General features: G+C 38.4%; 1 protein-coding gene across 1 annotated transcript in view; it reads left to right on the forward strand.

The window, feature by feature from the left end:
• LOC132123791 (serine/threonine-protein kinase PRP4 homolog) overlaps positions 1–23,365 on the forward strand; it is a 117,945-nt gene that overhangs the window by 33,848 nt on the left and 60,732 nt on the right. Inside the window, exon 3 of the mRNA XM_059534429.1 lies at positions 1,426–1,578. Within this exon, the coding sequence (XP_059390412.1) occupies positions 1,426–1,578 (153 nt within the window). The remainder of the gene's footprint in view (positions 1–1,425; positions 1,579–23,365) is intronic.

Here is a 23,365-nt window from a genome sequence, read left to right on the forward strand (position 1 = left end):
CTTTAAATTTGCCAAGATGTCAGGCGCTCTGGCTCCCGGTAAACATTTGACTATGGTGGCTGGTGTCTCTATATTCACATTCCGTACAATAGAATCACCAATAACTAGAGCACTTTCATCAGGTCTCTCAGTGGGTGCATCACTGAGTGGGGAGAACCTGTTTAATGTTTTGATCGGAACAGAAGAGCGGTGTTTTGACCCAAAAATACGCTGCCTCACTGTCACCCAGTTGCCCTGCTGCAGGGGATCTGTTGCCGGAACCGAACAATGTACAGGAATCCCTAAGCTAGACGCATCCAAAGCCATATCTAGAGCCCTAACATTCTTACTGTCCTCAATTAAAGTTTGGATGCGTGTCTCTAATTCTGAAATCTTCTGTCAGCCTAACTATTTCCCTGCATTTAACACATGTGAATCCCTAATCTGCGACAGAGATAGATAAACTGTACATGTGACAAGAGGTGCAAATAACAATAGCAGGAGAAGCCATTACTCACCATGCTTGATGAAATATTCTTACCACGGTTGTTTGATGAACTTGTGAAAAACTGGAGCGAGAGAGGAGAGGAGAAAAGAAAACAGCGATAGGTTCGAATGAAAACGCTAATGACAAGCTAACGAGTGCTAACGCAATGCAGGTGTACTGCACTCACGGGTATAAAATATAAGTGAACGATCAAAATAAATCTGATAAGATTGATCGATAATATCACAAATATGGTGTGAATTAAGTTATATTTTATCACTTTAAAAAACAGAGTGATAGTAAGGTAAAGATTCTAGAGAAAAAAAAGAAATAAAAAAAAAACCGCTACACGGATCTACGATTTGCTACAGCAAGGCCAGCAGCCCAACAGGAAGGAGAGAAAACACTGTCCAACAGCGACACCCGCAGTAAGGGAGTCACACACACCCAACAGCTCTGAATCGCTCCTGAGGTGCTGTGATAAGTGTCTACATCATATGTACAGTTCCATTGAATGATAAATGTTTTAACAATGCTGATGAACCGAAAATACGAGGGAAACTGTTAAAATAACCACATAATTAACAACGACCTTGAAATAGGAGTGCAAGGTTTATCTGATTATCAGATGCATGAAAGTAGCATTTGTTGCTTTAGAAACCGACATCAGACAGCTTGTAAGACTCCAAAGAGAGAGGAAAAATTTAAATCGCATAATGTTTTTTTGACCCCGATTTTTCAACTCAAAGATCTCATACTTTTTATTTGTACACAAAGAAAAAAGGTTTCCTGTGTGATAAACTGCCTTAGCATCAGAATAGTAGACTGTAATATTGGACAGTCTGTCTGTAATATTTTTAAAGGTGATTTTGTTGTTTGATATGTATGCTTATAACTGTTGGTTACAAACATGCCCTATTATGAAATAATTTATCTGGCAAATGCTTCATGTCTCTTAGGAAGCGTCCTCATGTGGATGGAGCTGGGAGATCGCGGGAAACAAGTCCTGCACGGCGCAGAGTGAGTCGTTCACCACTCAGACGTAGGTCTGTATCACGTCGACAGTCTCGCTCCTCACCCAGAAGGCGAAGTCGATCACCCCTGAGACGCAGGTGAGGCACAGTGAAAAATACTTCTTTGAACTAGGGATGCTAATTTTCCACAAGTTAACCGAACATTAAACGCTAACTGATAAGATTATAATATTAAATTAGTATTGAATAAAAATTAAATAGCCAAGTGACTTTGTGACCTACAAAAAATAAAATAATTTTTCATACATTTATTTTAACCCTCTGAGGTCTAAGGGTGTACTCACACTAGGCACGGTTGCCATGAACCGGGCCCGAGTACGATTGTCCGAGTACGATTGCTGCACTTTTGGAGCGTTGCAAAACCGTGACGTTACGCGTCCTGTTCCGTGCTCCAGCACGGTTAGCGCTCACACTGCATGCGAACCGCGCCTGAGTCCAACTGAACCGTGCTCTGGCCCACCTCTTCCAAGCGGGCCAGGGCCGGCTAATCGAGCCGCGCCCGGGCACGGTTCGGAGCACTCACACTAGTCAAACGAACCGCGCTTTGGTGGTCAAACGCACTCGGGCACGGTTCAAACTGGCTAGTGTGAGTACACCCTAAGAGTATTTTGGGGGCCTGGAGAAGTTTTGTCATGCCTTTACATTTGTGCTTTTTCAGTTGCTTATAAACATCTAAATGGCTAAAGTCTAATATCACTGTAATCAGCACAAACTGGGCTATAATAATATGAGAGCAGCATGTACATGATTGTGTTTTTGAGAAATCAATGTTATGCGTGGTTGATGAAAAACAAAAAATTGTAAATCCCTTTAATAAGGCCATAAAACACATACAGAACATTGGTTCCCAAGACTTTTGAGAACTGGATCTTGTAGCCTAGAATTTTTCTTTCTAAATTATGTGAAAATCATCTTGTTCACTCACTCACAGAAAACAATATATTGATTTAAATTTTCTAAGACACTTTTCGTTTGTAAAAGTCATGCGAGTGGGTCTCAACTATCATGAATATCATTGTGATTTACACCTGAGAAGACAAAGGCCTGTATAATGAGCCATTCAGTCAGGTGTGTGACTGAGAGGAAAGACTTACAAGAAAGAATGCGAGCACAAAATAAATGTATATATTTTTATGTTTGTAGTTTTAGTATACATTTAATTATCCCACAAAATAATTGTATATTCACTTGGGAGTGCAGTTAAACAGTTTATTAGGAACAATCAATGCTGACTTTCAAAGCTGAATTTTTAGCATCATTGCTCCAGTCACACACTGATTAAAAAAAAAAAGAAAATGGGATATTGGTTTTTGACTCAAAGGGAGTGTCAACCACATTAAAAAAATGAATAACTTAAGTAATTTGTGGATTAATGTTTACTGGAGACACAAAACGTTTCCAACTATTCAGTCCGATTTGGCGAACTGGTTTAACTGGTTCACTAAGAAGAACCGGTTAAATCGAAATATCCGCTCACGAACCGGACATCACTAGTACTAAGGGAAGAGATATTAATACATAGTGTATTAAATGTGTGCGTTACTTTGAGCCTTTTCTTTGAACTATTTTAGACCTCAATTACTGCGTCAGTTATAGCGCCACCTTTTGTCAAAAGTGGGGGGGTTAGTTTTAGCTACAGACACCAAACTTGGTACATAAATTGGTCTTATCAAGACGGACAACTTTCTAATTCACAGTCATAAGCTACGACCAACAGAAAGTCAGCTATTTTGATTTGAATATGTATTTTTCGGAAATTACAGCTGTGAATTAATGCACAGACGTTGGCGGGACTCACAAATAACGGTGTGCTAAGCGAATAAGTTTTGTGAAGCGCTTCGTGTTTTCGTTTCACCACTGAATGGGATTCTCATCTGGTGGAATACATGGCTCCAGCAAGAACTGTTCCCACTCGTCTCAGCTGGACTCTCTGTAATCATCGCTGAATAACTGGCTCAGCCTTTTCCGACGAGTGGGCATTGCCACATCCTCTTCATCGTTGGTGACGGCGACTGCATCCGCACCACTCGCATTAAGGAAAATGTTCTGATAATGTTCAAAAAGTTTTTTTCTTTACTACTTCTCTCATGTTTTCGTCGAGGAACCTGAGATGTTTGTGCCAAAGGGTCTAGGGCAGACGCGAGAAGAGGAGTTTTCACTGCATTCTCCAAGTTAGTGGTGTTTATTTGTTGCTTGAGAGATGCTGCAACAATGTTCTTGAATTCGGTCACTTTCTATGATTCTCCACGGCATATTTGAAGTACTGTAGAAGACCGCAGTTCTTAGGGGCCGTTCACTTATCGCGTCTTTTGCTCTCTCAAGTTCGTTATTTCCAATGTAGGCGTGCGGAATGCGCGTTCATAATGGAAGTGACGCGGTCGCGATGCGCTCGCGGTGCGACGCGCCCGTTTTTTTCAGGCCCGTCCACACTGCATCGAGTTAAAAACATCTGAACTTTTCTGAATGCCGCAAGCGCATCCGCAGGTCATGTGACAAGAACTAAAAATTCAGCTTCATCCTTTCCTGTAACAACGTTGAAAGCTCAGCCAAGATGAAGGAACAGCTGATCATAGCTGTATATGGATTGCCATTTTGAAATAAATTTAGTAGCAGAGCTACTGAAAGCGATTTTTTTTGTGCTGCAAATCCATTTATCCTTTGCTGAAATTTCTGCGTCTTCATGGAGAGAGCGCGTCTTTGGCAGATGCCCCAGGTGCGCTTCTGCCCGAGCGCCTTGGAAAGGAGAAAGCCTAGCGTAATAAAAAAATTATTTAAGGATTTGGTAACACTTTAAAATAATGTCTCAATTGTTAAAATTAGTAAATGCATTGGTAACACTTCATAATAGCTGCACTCCTTAGCTAAGCATTAGTAAATAGTCAGTTCATGCTTTTATATAGCCTTCTCCCAAAATTAATAGTCATTAGTAAGCATTTTATAAATACAGCTATAATTAAATTGTTCATGGTTTATATGCACATTTATTTTGAGGAGATTAAAGGCTGTAATCTTCCTAAAAAAATAAACACAACACCGATCAATACAGAACTCAGAAATATTTATTTCAAGATGCAATAAAAGGAAACTGTACACTTGAATGAATATATATATATATATACAGTACAGACCAAAAGTTTGGAAGCATTACTATTTTTAATGTTTTTGAAAGAAGTTTCTTCTGCTCATCAAGCCTGCATTTATTTGATCAAAAATACAGAAAAAAATGTAATATTGTGATATATTACAATTTAAAACAATTGTTTTTAAATTTATTATACTTTAAATTATCATTTATTTCTCTGATGCAAATCTGACTCTTTAGGATCATTATCAAGCAATCCTTTAGAAATCATTCTAATATGATGATTCATTATCAAAGTTGGAAACAGTTCTGCTGCTTAATATTTTTTCAGAACATGTGATACTTTTTTTTAGGATACTTTGATGAATGAAAAGTAAAAAAAAAAAAAAAAGCTATGTTTTTAAAATATAAATATTTTGTAATAACAATATACACTACTGGTCAGTAATTTGGGGTCAGTAATTTTTTTTTTTTAATTAAATCAATACTTTTATTCAGCAAGGTTAAATTGATAAAGTGATAGTAAAGAAAATATATTATTAGAATATATATTATTAGAATTTTTTTTAATAAATGCAGTTCTTTTTAACCTTTTATTCATCAAATATATTAGACAGCAGAACTGTTTCTCATAATAAATCAGAATATTAGAATGATTTCTAAATGATCATGTGATAGACTGGATGTTACATGTGACACTTAAGACTGGAGTAATGATGCTGAAAATTCAGCTTTGCATCACAGGAATAAATAATTTTCTTAAAGTATTCAAATAGAAAACTATTATTTTAAGTTGTAATAATATTTCACAATATTACTGTTTTTTTCTGTATTTTCGATCAAATAAATGCAGGCTTGATGAGCAGAAGAAACTTCTTTGAAAAACATTAAATATAGTAATGTTTCCAAACTTTTGGTCTGTACTGTGTGTGTTTGTGTGTATATATATATATATATATATATATATATATATATATATATATATATATATATATATATATATATATATTAGTAGGAGCCATTTTGGGGATGATAAAGGTTTTGTCCACTGGGTGGTGCTGTGGCTATGTTTAATTAGAGCACCTGAGCAACAAGTGTGTGTTGGTAACTGGGAAGCACAGTTTTTGAGCTCATGGCTGAAAAGCTCGTAAGGCGGATACTAGTTGTATTTGGTCCATAAGGTATGGCTTTGTGTGTACATGTGAACAAGGAGAGGACACAAGAAGTTTGAGATCACGTTTAATGGAGCTCAAGTAATAAAGAAAGACATTTGTTATGCATCTACATCAGTCTATATATATTTTCTCTCTCGCTCTCTCTCTCTCTCTCTCTCTCTCTCTCTCTCTCTCTATATATATATATATATATATATATATATATATATATATATATATATATATATATATATATATATATACAGTATGTATGTGTCTATATATATATATATATATATATATATATATATATATATATATATATACAGTATGTATATATATATATATATATATATATATATATATATATATATATATATATATATATATATATATATAATAGTACAGACCAAAAGTTTGGACACACCTTCTCATTCAAAGAGTTTTCTTTATTTTCATGACCATGAAAATTGTAGATTCACACTGAAGGCACCAAAACTATGAATTAACACATGTGGAATTATATATGGAATTATATACATAACAAAAAGTGTGAAACAACTGAAAATGTCATATTCTAGGTTCTTCAAAGTAGCCACCTTTTGCTTTGATTACTCCTTTGCACACTCTTGGCATTCTCTTGATGAGCTTCAAGAGGTAATCACCTGAAATGGTCTTCCAACAGTCTTGAAGGAGTTCCCCGAGAGATGCTTAGCACTTGTTGGCCCTTTTGCCTTCAGTCTGCGGTCCAGCTCACCCCTAAACCATCTCGATTGGGTTCAGGTCCGGTGACTGTGGAAGCCAGGTCATCTGGCGCAGCACCCCATCACTCTCCTTCTTGGTCAAATAGCCCTTGATGCCTTCAGTGTGACTACAACTTTATGAAAATAAAGAAAACTCTTTGAATGAGAAGGTGTGTCCAAACTTTTGGTCTGTACTGTGTGTGTGTGTGTGTATATATATATATATATATATATATATATATAATTGCATACGTTTATATTTCACTTTTTTATCAAGTGTACAGCTGTACAGTTCATTTTATGCATCTTGAAAAAATATTTCTGTGTGTTCTGTAACCCTCTGTGTTGTTTAACTTTTCAGTTTGGAAGATCAATGATCCTTTAAATCTCCTTTGTGAACGCTTTAAATGTATAAATAGTCCTCACTTTAGATGAGCTCACAAAAATAGATAGCTGGCAATTACTAAATGTTTTATAAAAACCTGGATTTATCATGAATTACAGCTGGAATATGTCAATAAAGCAGTTAACAAACTGACCAACTATTATCATGTCTAAATAAGATTTATATAGTTACACTAAAATAGTTCATTAATCATTTAATTTCACTTTCTGAATTATCTCATAAACCACTGACAACTCCTTAATAACTGGTTTGTAAATGCAATAATTTATGAATGATAAATTGATCCTTAATGTGAAAATACAATGATTGAACTTTATAGATATGCTCAATAACAAATTATTTACAGCTGTATTTATGAACTGCTTAATAATGCCTATTAAAGGAGTGCTATTATGCTTTTCACTTTTTCAACTTTAGTTAGTCTGTAATGTTGCTGTTTCAGCATAAAAAAGTTCTGCCAAAGTTACAAAGCTGAAAGTCCAATTCAAAAGGAGATATTTTATTTAACAAAAATCACTTTTTAAAAACTACAATGAACAAATTGTTTGGACTACAAGCATTTTCCAGGATTTGTGATATCACTAATATTTACAAATGGGATGTGAATTGGTTGAGCTGCACTAGAGAAGGCAACGAGTGTGATATATATGTAGTTGACCATGAAGACTGGAAGAGAAAAACAAACTCCTCATATTCAGGTGTGCAGAATTATTAGGCACTTTTTCCTTTACTGATAAAATGAGCCAAAAAAAGACATTTCACTCAGACTGAAAAAAAACAAAATTATTAGATCCTAATGAGAAATATTCAAAATTAGATCACTACATTAATTGCAAAATAAAGACATTACCAATGAACAGCAAAATGCTTACTGGGTCAGAAGGGTCAGAAAAAAAAAACAGGCGGAGAAGAACAGAAACACGTAAACTGCAAAAGACCCTAGTGGATTGTTCAAATTCACTACCCTTTCGAGTTGTTCGGGATGAAAACATCCACTCAATTAAACTGCTGTAAAAACGTATCAGATTCATATTTTTTTTGCATAAATCTGTTAATCAACCTCAGTCCTGATCAAAACTACCAAATGTTTTTAAAAGATCCAAGATTTTAACTCTTTAATTGCCAAGTTCATAAATGATGTCACTGATTTGGGGGAAAAAAAACACAAAATGACTTATTTTCAATATAAAAGTAATTGTGGTTGGATTTTTTTTTTTTACTTTTTTATAACAGTCTTGGGCATGTCAAAAATTAGTAGCAACATTGGCTTTGATGCATTTTTAGTTTTTGTGCAACATTAGATTTAATTTTTTTTCTCCCTAATTTGTTGTTGGTTGCTGTTTTTGCCCCTTGGCTTCCATTATAACGACATTTTTTGATTGTAAAGCCATGACACCATGTAATCATGCATTCTTGATTGTTTGTGGTTTTCCCTTTTGGGAAGAGGTAAAATTTGTTAATTTTACAGTTGATCACTAGGTGGGACCATTAACCCTTTAGATAGGCCTGTGCAAAAAAAGGCTTAGTTTCTGGCTTGTATATGGAGTTATATGGAGTATAACAGCAAATTATAGTGTAAAAAAAAATCCAGTCCACAATCACTTTTTATATTGAAAATATGTAATTTTGTGTTTTTTTTTTCCCAAATCAGTGACATCATTTATGAACTTGGTAATTAAAAAGTTAAAATCTTGGAATTGTTTTTTAAATTTGGTAGTTTTGATCAGGACTGAGGTTGATTAATAGATTTATGCAAAAAAAATTGAAAAAAATATTTATCTGATACATTTTTACAGCAGTTTAATTTAGTGGATGTTTTCATTAGGGATGTGCACGGATAGTCGAACATTCGAATATTCGTTCTGCTCTAATTATTCGATAAATAAAAATGATATTCGAATTTCGCAAAAAAAAAAAAAAAGTTCACAATAAAACCTAATTTGGTCACTTTCTGTGATTCTCCACGGCATATTTGAATGTGTATGCAAGCAAAAAATAATTAATGAATGATTAAGGGGCCATTCACATATCGCGCCTAATAAGGCGTGGAAAAGGCTATGCGCGCCGCTTTCTCCTTCTTCCCAAAGCGCTCGGGCAGAAGCACTCCTGAGGCGACGCGTTCTCTCCATGAAGACGCGGAAATTTCAGCAAAGGATAAATGGATTTGCAGCACACAAAAAAATCGCTTTCAGTAGCTCTGCTACTAAATTTATTTCAAAATGGCAATTCATATACAGCTATGATCAGCTGTTCCTTCATCTTGGCTAATGCTGCGTTCCAGGCAGGTTTTTGAGCCTGTAAGTCACGATTTCAAACCACGACTCCAGGCAAGTCACGCCAAACTTCCTGAGCGCAAGCAATTGTAGCTAGATTATTAATTTTATTGCAATGTTATATTGTCCTAAAATCTTTTTTTCAACGTGCACAACACTGCATCCATAGGCAATATTATCCGCAGAGGCTGCCATTGTCGTTTCGCAGGCTATGTGACGTCAGAGTTCGTAACTCGGAGTACATCTATCTAGTACGAGTTCACGGGTGGGAAGTCACGGGTTTGACTGCTGTTCCAGTGCACTTTCACGGGTAGAAGGTTGAAAAAACACTGGTTACGGGTTGCCTGGAACGTGGCATAAGCTCTCAACGTTGTTACAGAAAAGGATGAAGATGAATGTTTAGTTCTTGTCACATGACCTGCGGTGCGCTTGTGGCATTCTGAAAGTTGAGATGTTTTTAACTCGATGCTGTGCGGACGCGCCTGGAAAAAACGTGACCGCACCGCGTGCGCATCGCGACCGCGTCGCTTCCATTATGAGCGCGCATACCGCGCACCTACATTGGAAATAACGAACTTGAGCATGCAAAAGATGCGATATGTGAACGCCCCCTAAAATAACTGCGGTCTTCTACAGTACTTCAAATATGCGGTGGAGAATCACAGAAACTGACAGAATTCAAGAACATTGTTGCGGCATCTCTCAAGCAACGAATAAACACCGCTTACTTGGAGAATACAGTGAAAACTCCTCTTCTCGCGTGTGCCCTAGACTCTCGGCACAAACATCTCAGGTTTCTCGATGAAAACATGAGAGAAGTAAGAAAAAAAAAACTTTTTTGAACATTATCAGAACAATTTCCTTGATGCGAGTGGTGCGGATGCAGTCGCCACGAAGAAGATGCAATGCCTACTCGTCGGAAAAGGCTGAGCCAGTTCTTCAGCGATGATTACAGAGAGTCCAGCCGAGACGAGTGGGAACAGTTCTTGCTGGAGCCATGTATTCCACCAGATGAGGATCCCATTCAGTGGTGAAACGAAAACACAAAGCGCTTCACAAAACGTATTCGCTTAGTACACCGTTATTTGTGAGTCCCGACAACGTCTGTGTCGTCAGAGTGCGTTTTCTCCACCGCCGGCCTTATTGTTAACAGACTAAGGAGCCGACTTTCCCCCGATCATGTTTACATGCCCGTATTTCTTAACAAGAACATTTGAAACAATAGAAAAAAAGCAAAAAAGATTTGCTGACAGTTTAAAAGTTAAGTGTAAGCTACATTCTGTACAATAGCCTAATTGCTGCAGGCTGCTTTACGTTTTTTTTTGTTCCCTTTTTTTTTTTTTTACTTTTAATCTGTACTTTTGTTTGTTTGCACGCATTGTTAAAGGTTTTCAGCTACAAAACACGATGTTCAAGCTTATTGTAAGCTTGTTCAAAATGACGAAAACAAATGTTGCTGAAAAATAACGTCTGACTCATTAAACTTAATTTAAATAAACGAATATTCGAATATTCGTTTTTTGTGAGCTCAAATATTCGAATGTGATATTTGTGGAAAACGCCCATCCCTAGTTTTCATCCACGAACATCCAGAAAGGGTAGTGAATTTGCCCACAGTGTACCGTTGAGTTTTTGAAAAATTTCAAAGCATTTTCCCAAAATATGGGTCAAAATAAGATTTGTCACCAAAAATCATTCCATTAGCTCAAACACAGAGAAAGTTGTGGCCAAAATAAGACTCAACTTTACCCCCTAGTGGACGAAAACGTCCCCAACAACCCACAAGGGTTAAGAATTAAAGTGAAGAATTAGGTGTGACACTATCAGGGAGCATTTAGTCTACAGCGCAACCATTTTCCAGAACTGCAACTTTCCTGGAGTCTCAGAATTACAATGTGTCAGGTTCTGAGAGACGTAAAAGATCCCAAAAAATGACTTGATTAGAATAGCACGACGTATTGTGGAATACTATATATTAAGACTTTATATATAGGCTTTATGAACAGATAGGACTAGCATCACCTCCTTTTATACGACGGTTTGAGGAATATATCTTCCAAAAAGGAACGCCGCTCCCTGTACATAGAGTATGCAGTCTTCGTAGGGCACCAACTCCCAGAGGGGGCACCATCCCAGTTGCTCAAAAACAAAAAACATGCGCCATTCTCCCATCCGCGCTCGCGACCGCTCGCACCTCATGTTTGCGGCTGAATGTTCAGAAATGATGGATGGACATCTATGCCCGGATAAAGTACATCAGCAATCCGGCACAGAGAAAAGAAAACTAAAGAAAGTAAAAAAAAAAGTTGACTTGACATTGGACATTCGAGAGTCTCAAATTTAGGGACCGTCTCTAAAGTTACATGTGATATTGTTATACACTTTTCTAACGTCAGTAGCATTTGAAGAGAATGACTTACAGCCATAGAAACAACTGTAATTGTTTATCTAGGTGACATCTATAATGCACAATTAAATTGAATGTTTGATATTTATTAAAACAAACTGTAAGACATGTAAATGATGCTACTTTTTCACATGGGCTCAAACGCAAATTTGAAGCTCAATAGCATTTGAGGAGAAAAACTTGCAGTCATAAAACAATTGTAATGTGTTCATTTAGTGTCAGCAACAATGCACACCTTATACATTTTTTATATGAATTAAAATAGTGTTACTATAAAGTTATAGATATTGTTCAGTGTATGTGATTTCAAAGTCTAGATGGGTTGGATTAACCTTTTAACCGCCGTATCCCTTAAAACCTGACTGCCAGAGGGCTATTGTGAATGCATGTGCCCGCTGGGCACAGTTTACCTGATGCCACCGGGGTGGTGTTGCACTGATGGCTTGAGCCCGCCATCGCTTCTTGCAGCTATATTTAGGGCCCGAGCATCGATGGTGCAAGGACCCTCTAGTTTCTGTTCCGTTTATTAGCGCCCGAACACTGCAGTGCGAGGACCCTATTGGAACTGCTCCGTTTCTCCTTCTGCTCCTTCTCCTTCTCCTTCTCCTTCTCCGAAATGAATCGCATTTTTGAGGGCCTAAACATGCTCCAAAACTCACGAAACTTTGCAAACGCATCAGGACTGTCGAAAATTTACATCTGATATAGGTTTCAGAAGTGGGTGAGGCAAAATGGCTCGATAGCGCCACCTGTTAAATTTCAACGGAGTGCGCCTCGAGCTGTGTTTCACGTACATTCATGAAAATCGGTACACACATGTAACACACCATTACCTACAAAAAAGTCTCTTGGTACAAAATCCAAAACCCAACAGGAAGTAAGTTTTTTTGAATTTCCTGTATGATTTTTGTGCAGTTTTTGCCATTTCCATGCCTCGTACTTTGACGAACTCCTCATAGTTTTAATCGGATTATCTTAAAATTTAGTGAGGGTCATCATAAGACCTTTGTGATTTTAAATTGCGAAGGTTTTGAGTTTTCGTCAAGGAATGTGTCCCTGGTGGCTGACAAAGTTTGATGTTTCGCCGTGAAACAGGAAGTTGCTGTAACTCAGGCAAGCAATGTCCGATCTTCCCCAAACTTCACACGTGTGATAGGTGTTCTGTCCTGAACAAACACCCATGACCAAATTCATTTATAGTCATAGCGCCACCTGCTGGTAACAGGAAGTGACAAGGTTAACACTACTATGGACTCTTAGGAACATATTAAAATACATCAATAAGTGTTAAATAGGCTGGCAACATACTAGATACATACTAATACATGCTAGCAACACTTAGCTAAGTGCTAAAGCATGCTACTAATGTAGTGAAAAAGGAAGTTTCTGTAACTCAGACAAGCAATGTCCGATCTTCCCCAAACTTCACACGTGTGATAGGTGTTCTGTTCTGACCAAACACCCATGACCAAATTCAGTTATAGTCATAGCGCCACCTGTTGGTAACAGGAAGTGACAAGGTTAACACTGTTATGGACTCCTAGGTACAAATTAAAAAGTGTCAAAAAGGGTTAAATAGGCTTGCAAACTTCTAGAAGCATACTAAAACATGCTATTAACACTTAGCTAAGTGCTAAAGCATGCTACTAATGCAGTGAAAAAGGAAGATGCTGTAACTCAGGCTAGCAATGTCTGATCAGCCCCAAACTTCACATGTGTGATAGGTGTTCTGTCCTGAACAAACACCCATGACCAAATTCAGTTATAGTCATAGCGCCACCTGCTGGTAACAGGAAATGACAAAGTTAACACTGTTATGGACTCCTAGGAACAAATTAATAATCAACAAGTGTTAAATAGGCTGGCAACATACTAGATACATACTAATACATGCTAGCAACACTTAGCTAAGTGTCAAAGCATGCAACTAATGCATTGAATAAGGAAGTTGCTGTAACTCAGGCTAGCAATGTCCGATCTGCCCCAAACTCAGGACATTTGACAAGAGTCCTGTACTGAACACATCAACATGCCGGTACTCCGTTATAGTCATAGCACCATCTACTGGCAACAGGAAGTGTCATGTGTAACACTATGGACTCCTAGCATGTGTAACAATGTTATGGAGTCCTAGCAACATATTAAAAAGTGCCACCAAGTGATAAATACACTGGCAGCATGCTAGAAACATACTGAAACATGTTAGCAACACTTAGCTAAATGCTAAAGCATCATATTACTGCAGTTAATTAGGAAGTTAGTGTAATTCAGGCATACAGTGTCCAATATGCCCCAAATTGAACAAGTTTGATTAGAGTCCTGTCCTGAACACATCAACATGCCCGTATTCGATGATAGTGCCACCTGTTGGCAACAGGAAGTGGCATTTTTAAAACTGTTATGGACTCCTTGCAAAATAATAAAAAGCATCAAGAAGTGTTAAATAGGCTGGCAACCTTCTAGAAGCATACTAAAACATGCTAGCAACACTTAAAGTGCTAAAGCAAGCTCCTAATGCAGTGAAAAAGGAAGATGCTGTGACTCAGGCAAGCAATGTCCAATCTGCCCCAAACTTCACACGTTTGACAAGGGTCCTGTCCTAAATAAATCAAAATGCCCATATTCGGTTATAGTCATAGCGCCACCTGCTGGCAACAGGAAGTTTCAGTTTTAACACTTTTATGCACTATTTGCAACACAGTAAAATATGCCATTGTGTGCTAATTATGCTATAAATATTTTCAAACATTCTAACAACACTTAGTATGTGCAAAATGATGCTAATAATACAACCCGAATTCCGGAAAAGTTGGGACGTTTTTTAAATTTTAATAAAATGAAAACTAAAGGAATTTCAAATCACATGAGCCAATATTTTATTCACAATAGAACATAGATAACGTAGCAAATGTTTAAACTGAGAAATTTTACACTTTTATCCACTTAATTAGCTCATTTAAAATTTAATGCCTGCTACAGGTCTCAAAAAAGTTGGCACGGGGGCAACAAATGGCTAAAAAAGCAAGCAGTTTTGAAAAGATTCAGCTGGGAGAACATCTAGTGATTAATTAAGTTAATTGATATCAGGTCTGTAACATGATTAGCTATAAAAGCTTTGTCTTAGAGAATCAGAGTCTCTCAGAAGTAAAGATGGGCAGAGGCTCTCCAATCTGTGAAAGACTGCGTAAAAAAAATTGTGGAAAACTTTAAAAACAATGTTCCTCAACGTCAAATTGCAAAGGCTTTGCAAATCTCATCATCTACAGTGCATAACATCATCAAAAGATTCAGAGAAACTGGAGAAATCTCTGTGCGTAAGGGACAAGGCCGGAGACCTTTATTGGATGCCCGTGGTCTTCGGGCTCTCAGACGACACTGCATCACTCATCGGCATGATTGTGTCAATGACATTACTAAATGGGCCCAGGAATACTTTCAGAAACCACTGTCGGTAAACACAATCCGCCGTGCCATCAGCAGATGCCAACTAAAGCTCTATCATGCAAAAAGGAAGCCATATGTGAACATGGTCCAGAAGCGCCGTCGTGTCCTGTGGGCCAAGGCTCATTTAAAATGGACTATTTCAAAGTGGAATAGTGTTTTATGGTCAGACGAGTCCAAATTTGACATTCTTGTTGGAAATCACAGACGCCGTGTCCTCCGGGCTAAAGAGGAGGGAGACCTTCCAGCATGTTATCAGCGTTCAGTTCAAAAGCCAGCATCTCTGATGGTATGGGGGTGCATAAGTGCATACGGTAAGGGCAGCTTGCATGTTTTGGAAGGCTCTGTGAATGCTGAAAGGTATATAAAGGTTTTAGAGAAACATATGCTTCCCTCCAAACAACGTCTATTTCAGGGAAGGCCTTGTTTATTTCAGCAGGACAATGCAAAACCACATACTGCAGCTATAACAACAGCATGGGTTCGTCGTAGAAGAGTCCGGGTGCTAACCTGGCCTGCCTGCAGTCCAGATCTTTCACCTATAGAGAACATTTGGCGCATCATTAAACGAAAAATACGTCAAAGACGACCACGAACTCTTCAGCAGCTGGAAATCTATATAAGGCAAGAATGGGACCAAATTCCAACAGCAAAACTCCAGCAACTCATAGCCTCAATGCCCAGACGTCTCCAAACTGTTTTGAAAAGAAAAGGAGATGCTACACCATGGTAAACATACCCCGTCCCAACTATTTTGAGACCTGTAGCAGAAATCAAAATTGAAATGAGCTCATTTTGTGCATAAAATTGTAAACTTTCTCAGTTTAAACATTTGCTATGTTATCTATGTTCTATTGTGAATAAAATATTGGCTCATGTGATTTGAAAGTCTTTTAGTTTTCATTTTATTAAAATTTAAAAAACGTCCCAACTTTTCCGGAATTCGGGTTGTACTATAAAACAGGAAGTGTTTGTAACTCATGCATACAATTCCCAATCTGACCCAAACATCACATGTTTTATAAGAGTACTGGCCTGAACACAACTAAAGGCCAATATTCAATTATAAGTATAGCGCCGCTGGCTGGCAACAGGAAATTACTTATTTTATACTAACTTAAACATGACTTGTCTGATCTGCCAGAAACTTTGCATGTTTGGTAAGAGTCCTTGCCTGAAGACATTTACATGTCGATATTCAGTTATAATCATAGCGCCACCTGTTGGCAGCAGGAAATGTGGCACAAATATTTACTATTTTATATGCATATGGCCCAACGTTAACTGCTCCTCCTATGGGCACCGGGTGGTGTTGAGCCCGAGTGCGAGGACCCTTTCATCGCTGCTTGCAGCTTTATTATAATTATTTTTTTTTTTTCTGAAACTTTCTCAAAGTCATGAAACTTGGCACACACGTCAGAACTGGCAAAAGATTAGGTATGATATGGTTTGCTAAGGTGGGTTTGGCAAAATGGCTCGACAGCGCCACCTATAAATTTTCAACGAAGTGCATCTTGAGCTAGGTTTCACGTACTTGTACGAAAATCGGTACACACATGTAACACACCAATATCTACAAAATAGTCTCTTGGTACGAAATCCAAATCCCAACAGGAAGTCAGTTATTTTTTTTCTCAGCTAAAATTTTGTCTTTTTTCCATTTTCAGGGGTTGTACTTTAACGAACTCCTCCTAGAGATTTATTCAGATCAACACCAAAGTTTGTCAGTGCAATCTAAAGGCCTTTGCGATGTTAAATTGCGAAGATCTAGAGTTTTCGTTTAAAGGCGTGTCCATGACGACCTGGCGAATTTCGATGATTCGCCATGAAAAATGAAGTTGCTATAACTCAGACATACAATGTCCAATCTGCCCCAAACTTCACATGTTTGATGAGACTCCGAACCTGAACAGATTGACATGCCCACATTCAGTTATAGTCATAGCGCCATCTATTGGCAACAGTAAGTGACATTTTACACTGCGGTGAACTACTCCTAGAAATTTTATGACATCAAGGTCTTTTTTGTGGTCAGTCTAATCTTAAGGTCTGTGCGATGTTAAGTTGTGAAGATCTTAAGTTTTCGTTAAAAGGCGTGTCCAAGGCGCCGTGACGAATTTCGATGTCTCGCCATGGGAATAAAAGATGTTATAACTCAGGCATAAAATGTCCGATCTTCCCCAAACTTCACATGTGTGATAAGAGTCCTAGCCTGAACACATCTGAAGGCCAATATTCCCTCGGGTGTGGCAAAATGGCTCGATAGCGCCACCTATACACTTTCAAGGGAGTGCGCCTCGAGCTATGTTTCACGTACATGTACAAAAATCGGTACACATGTAACACACCAATACCTACAAAAAAGTCTCTTGGTACGAAATCCGAATCCCAAGAGGAAGTCGGTTATTTTGAATTTTCCCTGCAAAATTGGTGGTGTTTTTGCCATTTTCAGGGGTTGTACTTTAACAAACTCCTCCTAGAGATTTATTCAGATCAACACCAAACTTGGTCGGTTAAATCTAAAGGCCTTTGCGATGTTAAATTGCGAAGATCTAGAGTTTTTGTTTAAGGGCGAGTCCGTGGCGGCCTGGCGAATTTCGATGATTCGCTATGAAAAATGAAGTTGCTATAACTCAGACATACAATGTCCAATCTGCACCAAACTTCACATGTTTGATAAGACTCCTGACCTGAACAGATCAACATTCCCAAATTTAGTTAGTCATAGCGCCACCTGCTGCCAATAGGAAGTGAATGCTTTACGCTGTAATGAACTACTCCTAGAAATTTAATAAAATCAACATTGTGTTTTGGTCAGTTTAATCTAAAGGCCTTTGCGATAGTGAATTGTGGAGAACTTTTGTGGAGCTTTTGTTAAAGGGCGTGTCCATGGCACGGTGACACAATTTGATGTCTCGCCATGGGAACAGAAGTTGTTGTTACTTAGACATAAAATGTCCGATCTTCTCCAAACTTCAGATATTTTGAAAGAGTCATAGCCTGAAGACATGTAAAGGCCAATATTCAGTTATAATAATAGCGCCACCTGTTGGCAATCGGAAACATCATGCAGGAAGATTGGCAGATATAAATGACTTTGACATATTCCACTTATATTTACAACTTCTAATGCATATTTCTCGCCGTTCACTTTTTTACTAAAGCCGCTCGCTGGAGGTGAGCCGGGTGCGAGGGCCCGTTCATCGCTGCTTGCAGCTTTAATTTAGATTTACAGTTCATTTAAAAACTCTGGTGTGTATAAATAGTAAATATCATCGTGTCCTTAAAGTTTTTTTTTTTTAACCCTGATAAGAGTTATAGGAGCATTAAATAAAGAAACTTCATTCTAACGCTTATTATTTTAGTGTTAACCGTGTTAATTACTCTAATAACAGCCTTCATTTCAATCCAGCATTAAAATTAAAATATTTAATAATATTCATAACTGAAGATGTTTTCCACAGCCTTGCACTCTATTTGTGGCGGCATATATATGCAAATTCATTCTCTGCCAGCAGGAGGCACTTGTAGTGGGAAAGATATAGGTTTCTCCGGTAACGGTTGTTATCAAATAAGCACTGAGCCTGCTTACAAACACTGCTCAGGCATTACAGGTAAGATTAAATGAAAATTACATCCGTAATTTGATGAGAAATCATAGAGAAATAATTTTATTCATCATGCATGAAAGCGACAAACTGCATTAACAAATTTTATATATTTGATAAATGCAAATAAATGCTGTTCATTAAACTTTATATTTATCAAAAAATCCTGAAAAATAAATTGCATCACCATTTCCACACAAAATATGAAATAGCAAAATTGTTTTCAACATTGATAATAATCAGAAATGTTTCTTGAGTCAAATAAATTGTAATGATTTCTACAAGATCATGTGAAAAAAAAAACTGGAGTAGTTAAGAAAATTCTGCTTTGCATCACAGGAATAACATTTTTTTTAACATAGTTTGACACACTTTTTTTTTTTTTTACTTTTTTGATCATATAAATTAATTTGTATTCCACTGACAAGCTACACTATATTGAGTTCATTATTGAAGATGAATCGCCTTCGATAATGAACTCTATATAGCGTAGCTTGTAGGTCGAATCTATTGTTCGATATATATTGCCCAGCCCTACGTGAGACACTTTTTCTTTTTCTTTTTTTTTTTCTTTTTTTTTTTTTATAAATGGATGGGCGCTTTTATTAAACTTCTGGACTGATGCGTGCAACAGTCACTGAGTGGCAATAAACCGCTTGAAAGATCAAATCTTTATTTATTTTCATTTTTTTAACTCCAACTGGATTCGTCTGAAAGTCGTATACACCTAGGATGACTTTAGGGTGAGTAATTTATGGGCTTATTTTTATTTTTGGGTGAACTAACCCTTTAAGTGAACTAAGTAAAAGTGGAGCAGGGGCTTACTCAGTGAAATATATCTGTAGGCACGTGCTCTTAAGAAAATAAAATAAAAATTTGTATAGCCAAAAAAAAAGTTTAACTGATTGTATTCGATTAAAATTCTTATTTTCGGTTAACGCTTAAAAGATTTTATGCCATTTTTAAAAGTTTTCAAAATTCTTTTTACAGTACCATTAGTACCATCTCAATTCTGTACGCACTTGAAGTCACCCGCTTTCAAATGCATCTGTGTATTTTTTAATGCGCGTTCTAGTTTAGAATGACAAAATCATAAGTTTTTATTTACAACGTTTGCGTACTTTAACCTATCACACGCATCTCTATTGAATGCAATAGCCAATCAGAGGTGTTAATTGTATGTTAGTCCAGTGTTTTCCATTCATTAACTAGACTGTGGTGGCACGTCATGTTTCAAAAACAAGAATTCTTTAATGTTGTGTTTCAGGCTATTGCTTTGGCAAGTATCCATCAAACTAATTAAAACCGAAAGCATAATATGACTCAAGTCTGTTTGCACTGCTTGTATCAAAGTGCATGGCGCACACGATCAGCTCGTGATCTGATGTTCCATTTTGAGGGAACTTCGAACTGCGTCCTCTAGGGGCCGCTTTAGTGAACACCTCGTCGTGACCCGTGTCTGAAGCATACATTGAAAAAACACCAACTTGTTGGCCGGCGACAGCCTCCGACATCACTACCGGCGCGACTATAAATAAGCACTGGGAGAGCACGTCCTTATCTTCATCTTCACTGATTGTTTTGTTTGAAGCGTGCATCTGAAAGAACAGGTAAGGGCGATCTTTCTCTGTTTATCATGGCGACAACTATCAAGCGTTTGGACGATGTGTGCATCCGTGTGGGCGTTATTTGACACCCGATGACACACGCGATCTTTGCGTCATTTGTTTGGGTGAAGAGCATGCACGCGATGTCTTTGAGGAGGCAATCTGCGTGCATTGTGAGCGTTTTTTCAATGGAAAAAGCTCCACTCTCGTTCGTCTCTCTTCTGAAAGAAAAGGGGGAAAAAAAGGCAGTTCAGGATCTGTTCAGGATCTGTCCGCATTGAGGCGTGGAAGAGAATGAGCTCGTGAGAATACAGGTGGATCTGTCTGAATGGTTTAAAGAGAGACTTTCCCTTTCGCGCTCGTAAAAAAAAAAAGAAAAAAAAAAAGAAGGGCGGCGGACAAGAGAGAGTCTCGGGAGGATGATGTTATATCTTTAACACTTTCTGATACTGAGGTTAGTGCTCTTCTGGGTTTTTACCCAGGAAAAGCAGGAGATATTTGAGGATGGTGAAAAAGCTGAGGCTGAGCCTTCTCAATTCTCCTGCCCTGCGTATGTAGAGCTGTTTGAGGTTATTGAGCTAAAATTACCTTTTGACCATAACCCTCCAGCTCAGGTGAGCCTTTTATTTCTTCATTATCTCCATACAGAGATTAAAAAGAAATCAAAGATGCCGTTTTCTTCTCGCATCCATCGGTTTCGGCATGAAAATAATCTGCCGACATCGAGTTGATGCGCAAAAGCGCCTATGAGGGAATGCCCCCTATAGAAAGAGCAAAATTCTTTTTATAAATTTATAAATTTTTATCTGTGAAATTTTTATTTATTTTTATTTTTTTCCTTTCTGCAGGGGAAACATCCTCTCTTAATCTCCCTCCTTGCCATTTAAGACCCTTCAGAAAATCATCTCGCTTAAATGGCAAGGCATACGCAGTAGCAGGTCAGGCTGTGGCTTTATTACACACAATGCTGGTGCTTCAAGCATATCAGACTGATCTGCTAAGAGACCTGGATAGAGGCAGGGGCCTTTTTCTGATCAGGTAGCTGAGCTGCGCCGCACCACTGATCTCACTCCGTGCTACCAAGCAGGCCGCCTCTGCCATGGGCAGGAAGGACTATGGCGGCCATGGTGGCAGCGGAGAGACATCTGTGGATGAATCTGGGAGACATCGGGAGGAAAGAAAATGCTTTCTTCTCGATGCTCAGGTGTCGACTTCTGATCTTTTCGGTATTTCCGTTGAGACGGCGATTTGAGCATGCCTCACCCGTTAGATTTAGCGCCTCTGCGATGCTTAGGAACCTTTAATTACACATTTAAAAATCCACAAGTGGTAAGTTTGCACGCAAGACTCTGCAAACTTTCTGAATTCTTATACAATAAGGGTTACGCGCTCCGCTTCGTTCCCTTTCTTGAGATGATTAGACCTTGGTTCCTTGGGCTCCATTCAGCCAGTGTGTATATGTTTATACACCTCAAGCATCGCTTCCCTCAACATGAGGGGCTATTTGGGTGATTATCGTGGTAACTTAGCAGCGCTCCCCTTTTTCCAAAAAAGGGTTGCCTATGAGCACGCTACTCTGAGCTCGGAGTTCTCCTCTCATATGAGACTGAGTTCTCTGTTTTTTCCCCAGAGCGCTCCAGTATTGTTTCCATAGATTGAGTTGATGACTCTCAATCATACTGTTTTGAGATGCAACATTCCATCTATGAGCTGCTCTATCAGAGTGCCACGAGAGCCCCTCCTTAGAACAGTATTTGAAAATCCATGCTATGGTAATTGTGCACGTGAAGTCTCTGCACACTTTCTGAAATCCACACTGTGGTAAGTTCGCACGCTAGTATTCTGCGTTCTTTCTACAATCCTATATGGTGAGGGCTTCGCGCGGTTGCTTCGTGCCCTTTCTTGAGTTGGTAAAAGCCCCGTTCATCTTGGGCGCCACTCCCCCCATGTATCCTCGGATACCTATCTAAACAGGGTGTTGCTACTAGAGAACTGTCGAGACAGCTCTTTCAGCAAGCTTATGCGTAAGCTAGCGGTAGCCCCTGTGTGACAGACAAGACTTGGTAGAAATGCTAGGTTCTTAGCCGTATCCCTTTAAAGGAATCTTTCCTGATTCCAAGCCTTCAGCTCTACCCTGGGCCGAGGCCCTAACAATTATGTTGGGTATGTAGCTTAGACCTTTTGGCCATAAGGGGTACTGTCACAGGCAGCCGTCTAACGTCCCAGGGGCAACTCCCATGGAAATGGTAGAGTTGGTACTTAGTGCTCGCCATGATTCTGGCCTGCACTCCCCTCAACTTGGCGGCGTGGGTATGCTGTTCCCCAAAGCGGCCCCTAGAGGACGCAGTTCGAAGTTCCCTTGAAAGGGAACTGTCTCAGGTTACGTATGTAACCATAGTTCCCTGAGTAGGGAACGAGACACTGCGTCCTCTAGCTCCCTGCCATGCTTCGGACGCAAGCTTCAGATGAAGAAGATAATGACGTGCTCTCCCGGTGCTTATTTATAGTCACGCTGTTAGTGATGTCGGAGGCTGTCGCCGACCAACAAGTTGGTGTTTTTTCAATGTATGCTTCAGACACGGGTCACGACGAGATGTTCCCCAAAGCTGCCCCTAGAGGACGCAGTTCGAAGTTTCCTACTCAAGGATGGCTCAGAATGGCTCCGTTCCTGAATGTGTTGTAAGTTTAGCACGTATTTGGGAACTCAACGGCCACCAGTTATGCATAACTTGCACATTTTCATAATTTTCTACATTTTAATGGGCAAACGTTTACAGTATTTCATTAAATTAGTAATGTTTGTAAACCCATTTTCACATAAGTTTTTCACCAAAATAAAAGCTTCATTGAAGTTTCCGCCAAAAAATTTCATGGGTTTATCTCTTGCAAGCATGGCCTAAAATTAACAGATGCACACAGAGAAAATACTCTACAGGTACAGCAAGCTCACTGTTCGGAAGAAAAATTAGAATATCATCAAAAAGTTGATTTCACTAATTTCATTCAAAAATATTTATTTCTTTTAATTTTGATTATTATAACTGACAACTAAGGAAAACCCCAAATTCAGTATCTCTGAAAATTAGAATATAACTTAAGACCAATACAAAGAAAGGATTTTTAGAAATCTTGGGCAACTAAAAA

This window comes from Carassius carassius, chromosome 42 (genome assembly GCF_963082965.1).
Source record: "Carassius carassius chromosome 42, fCarCar2.1, whole genome shotgun sequence".
In the NCBI taxonomy this organism is placed as follows: Eukaryota; Metazoa; Chordata; class Actinopteri; order Cypriniformes; family Cyprinidae; genus Carassius; species Carassius carassius.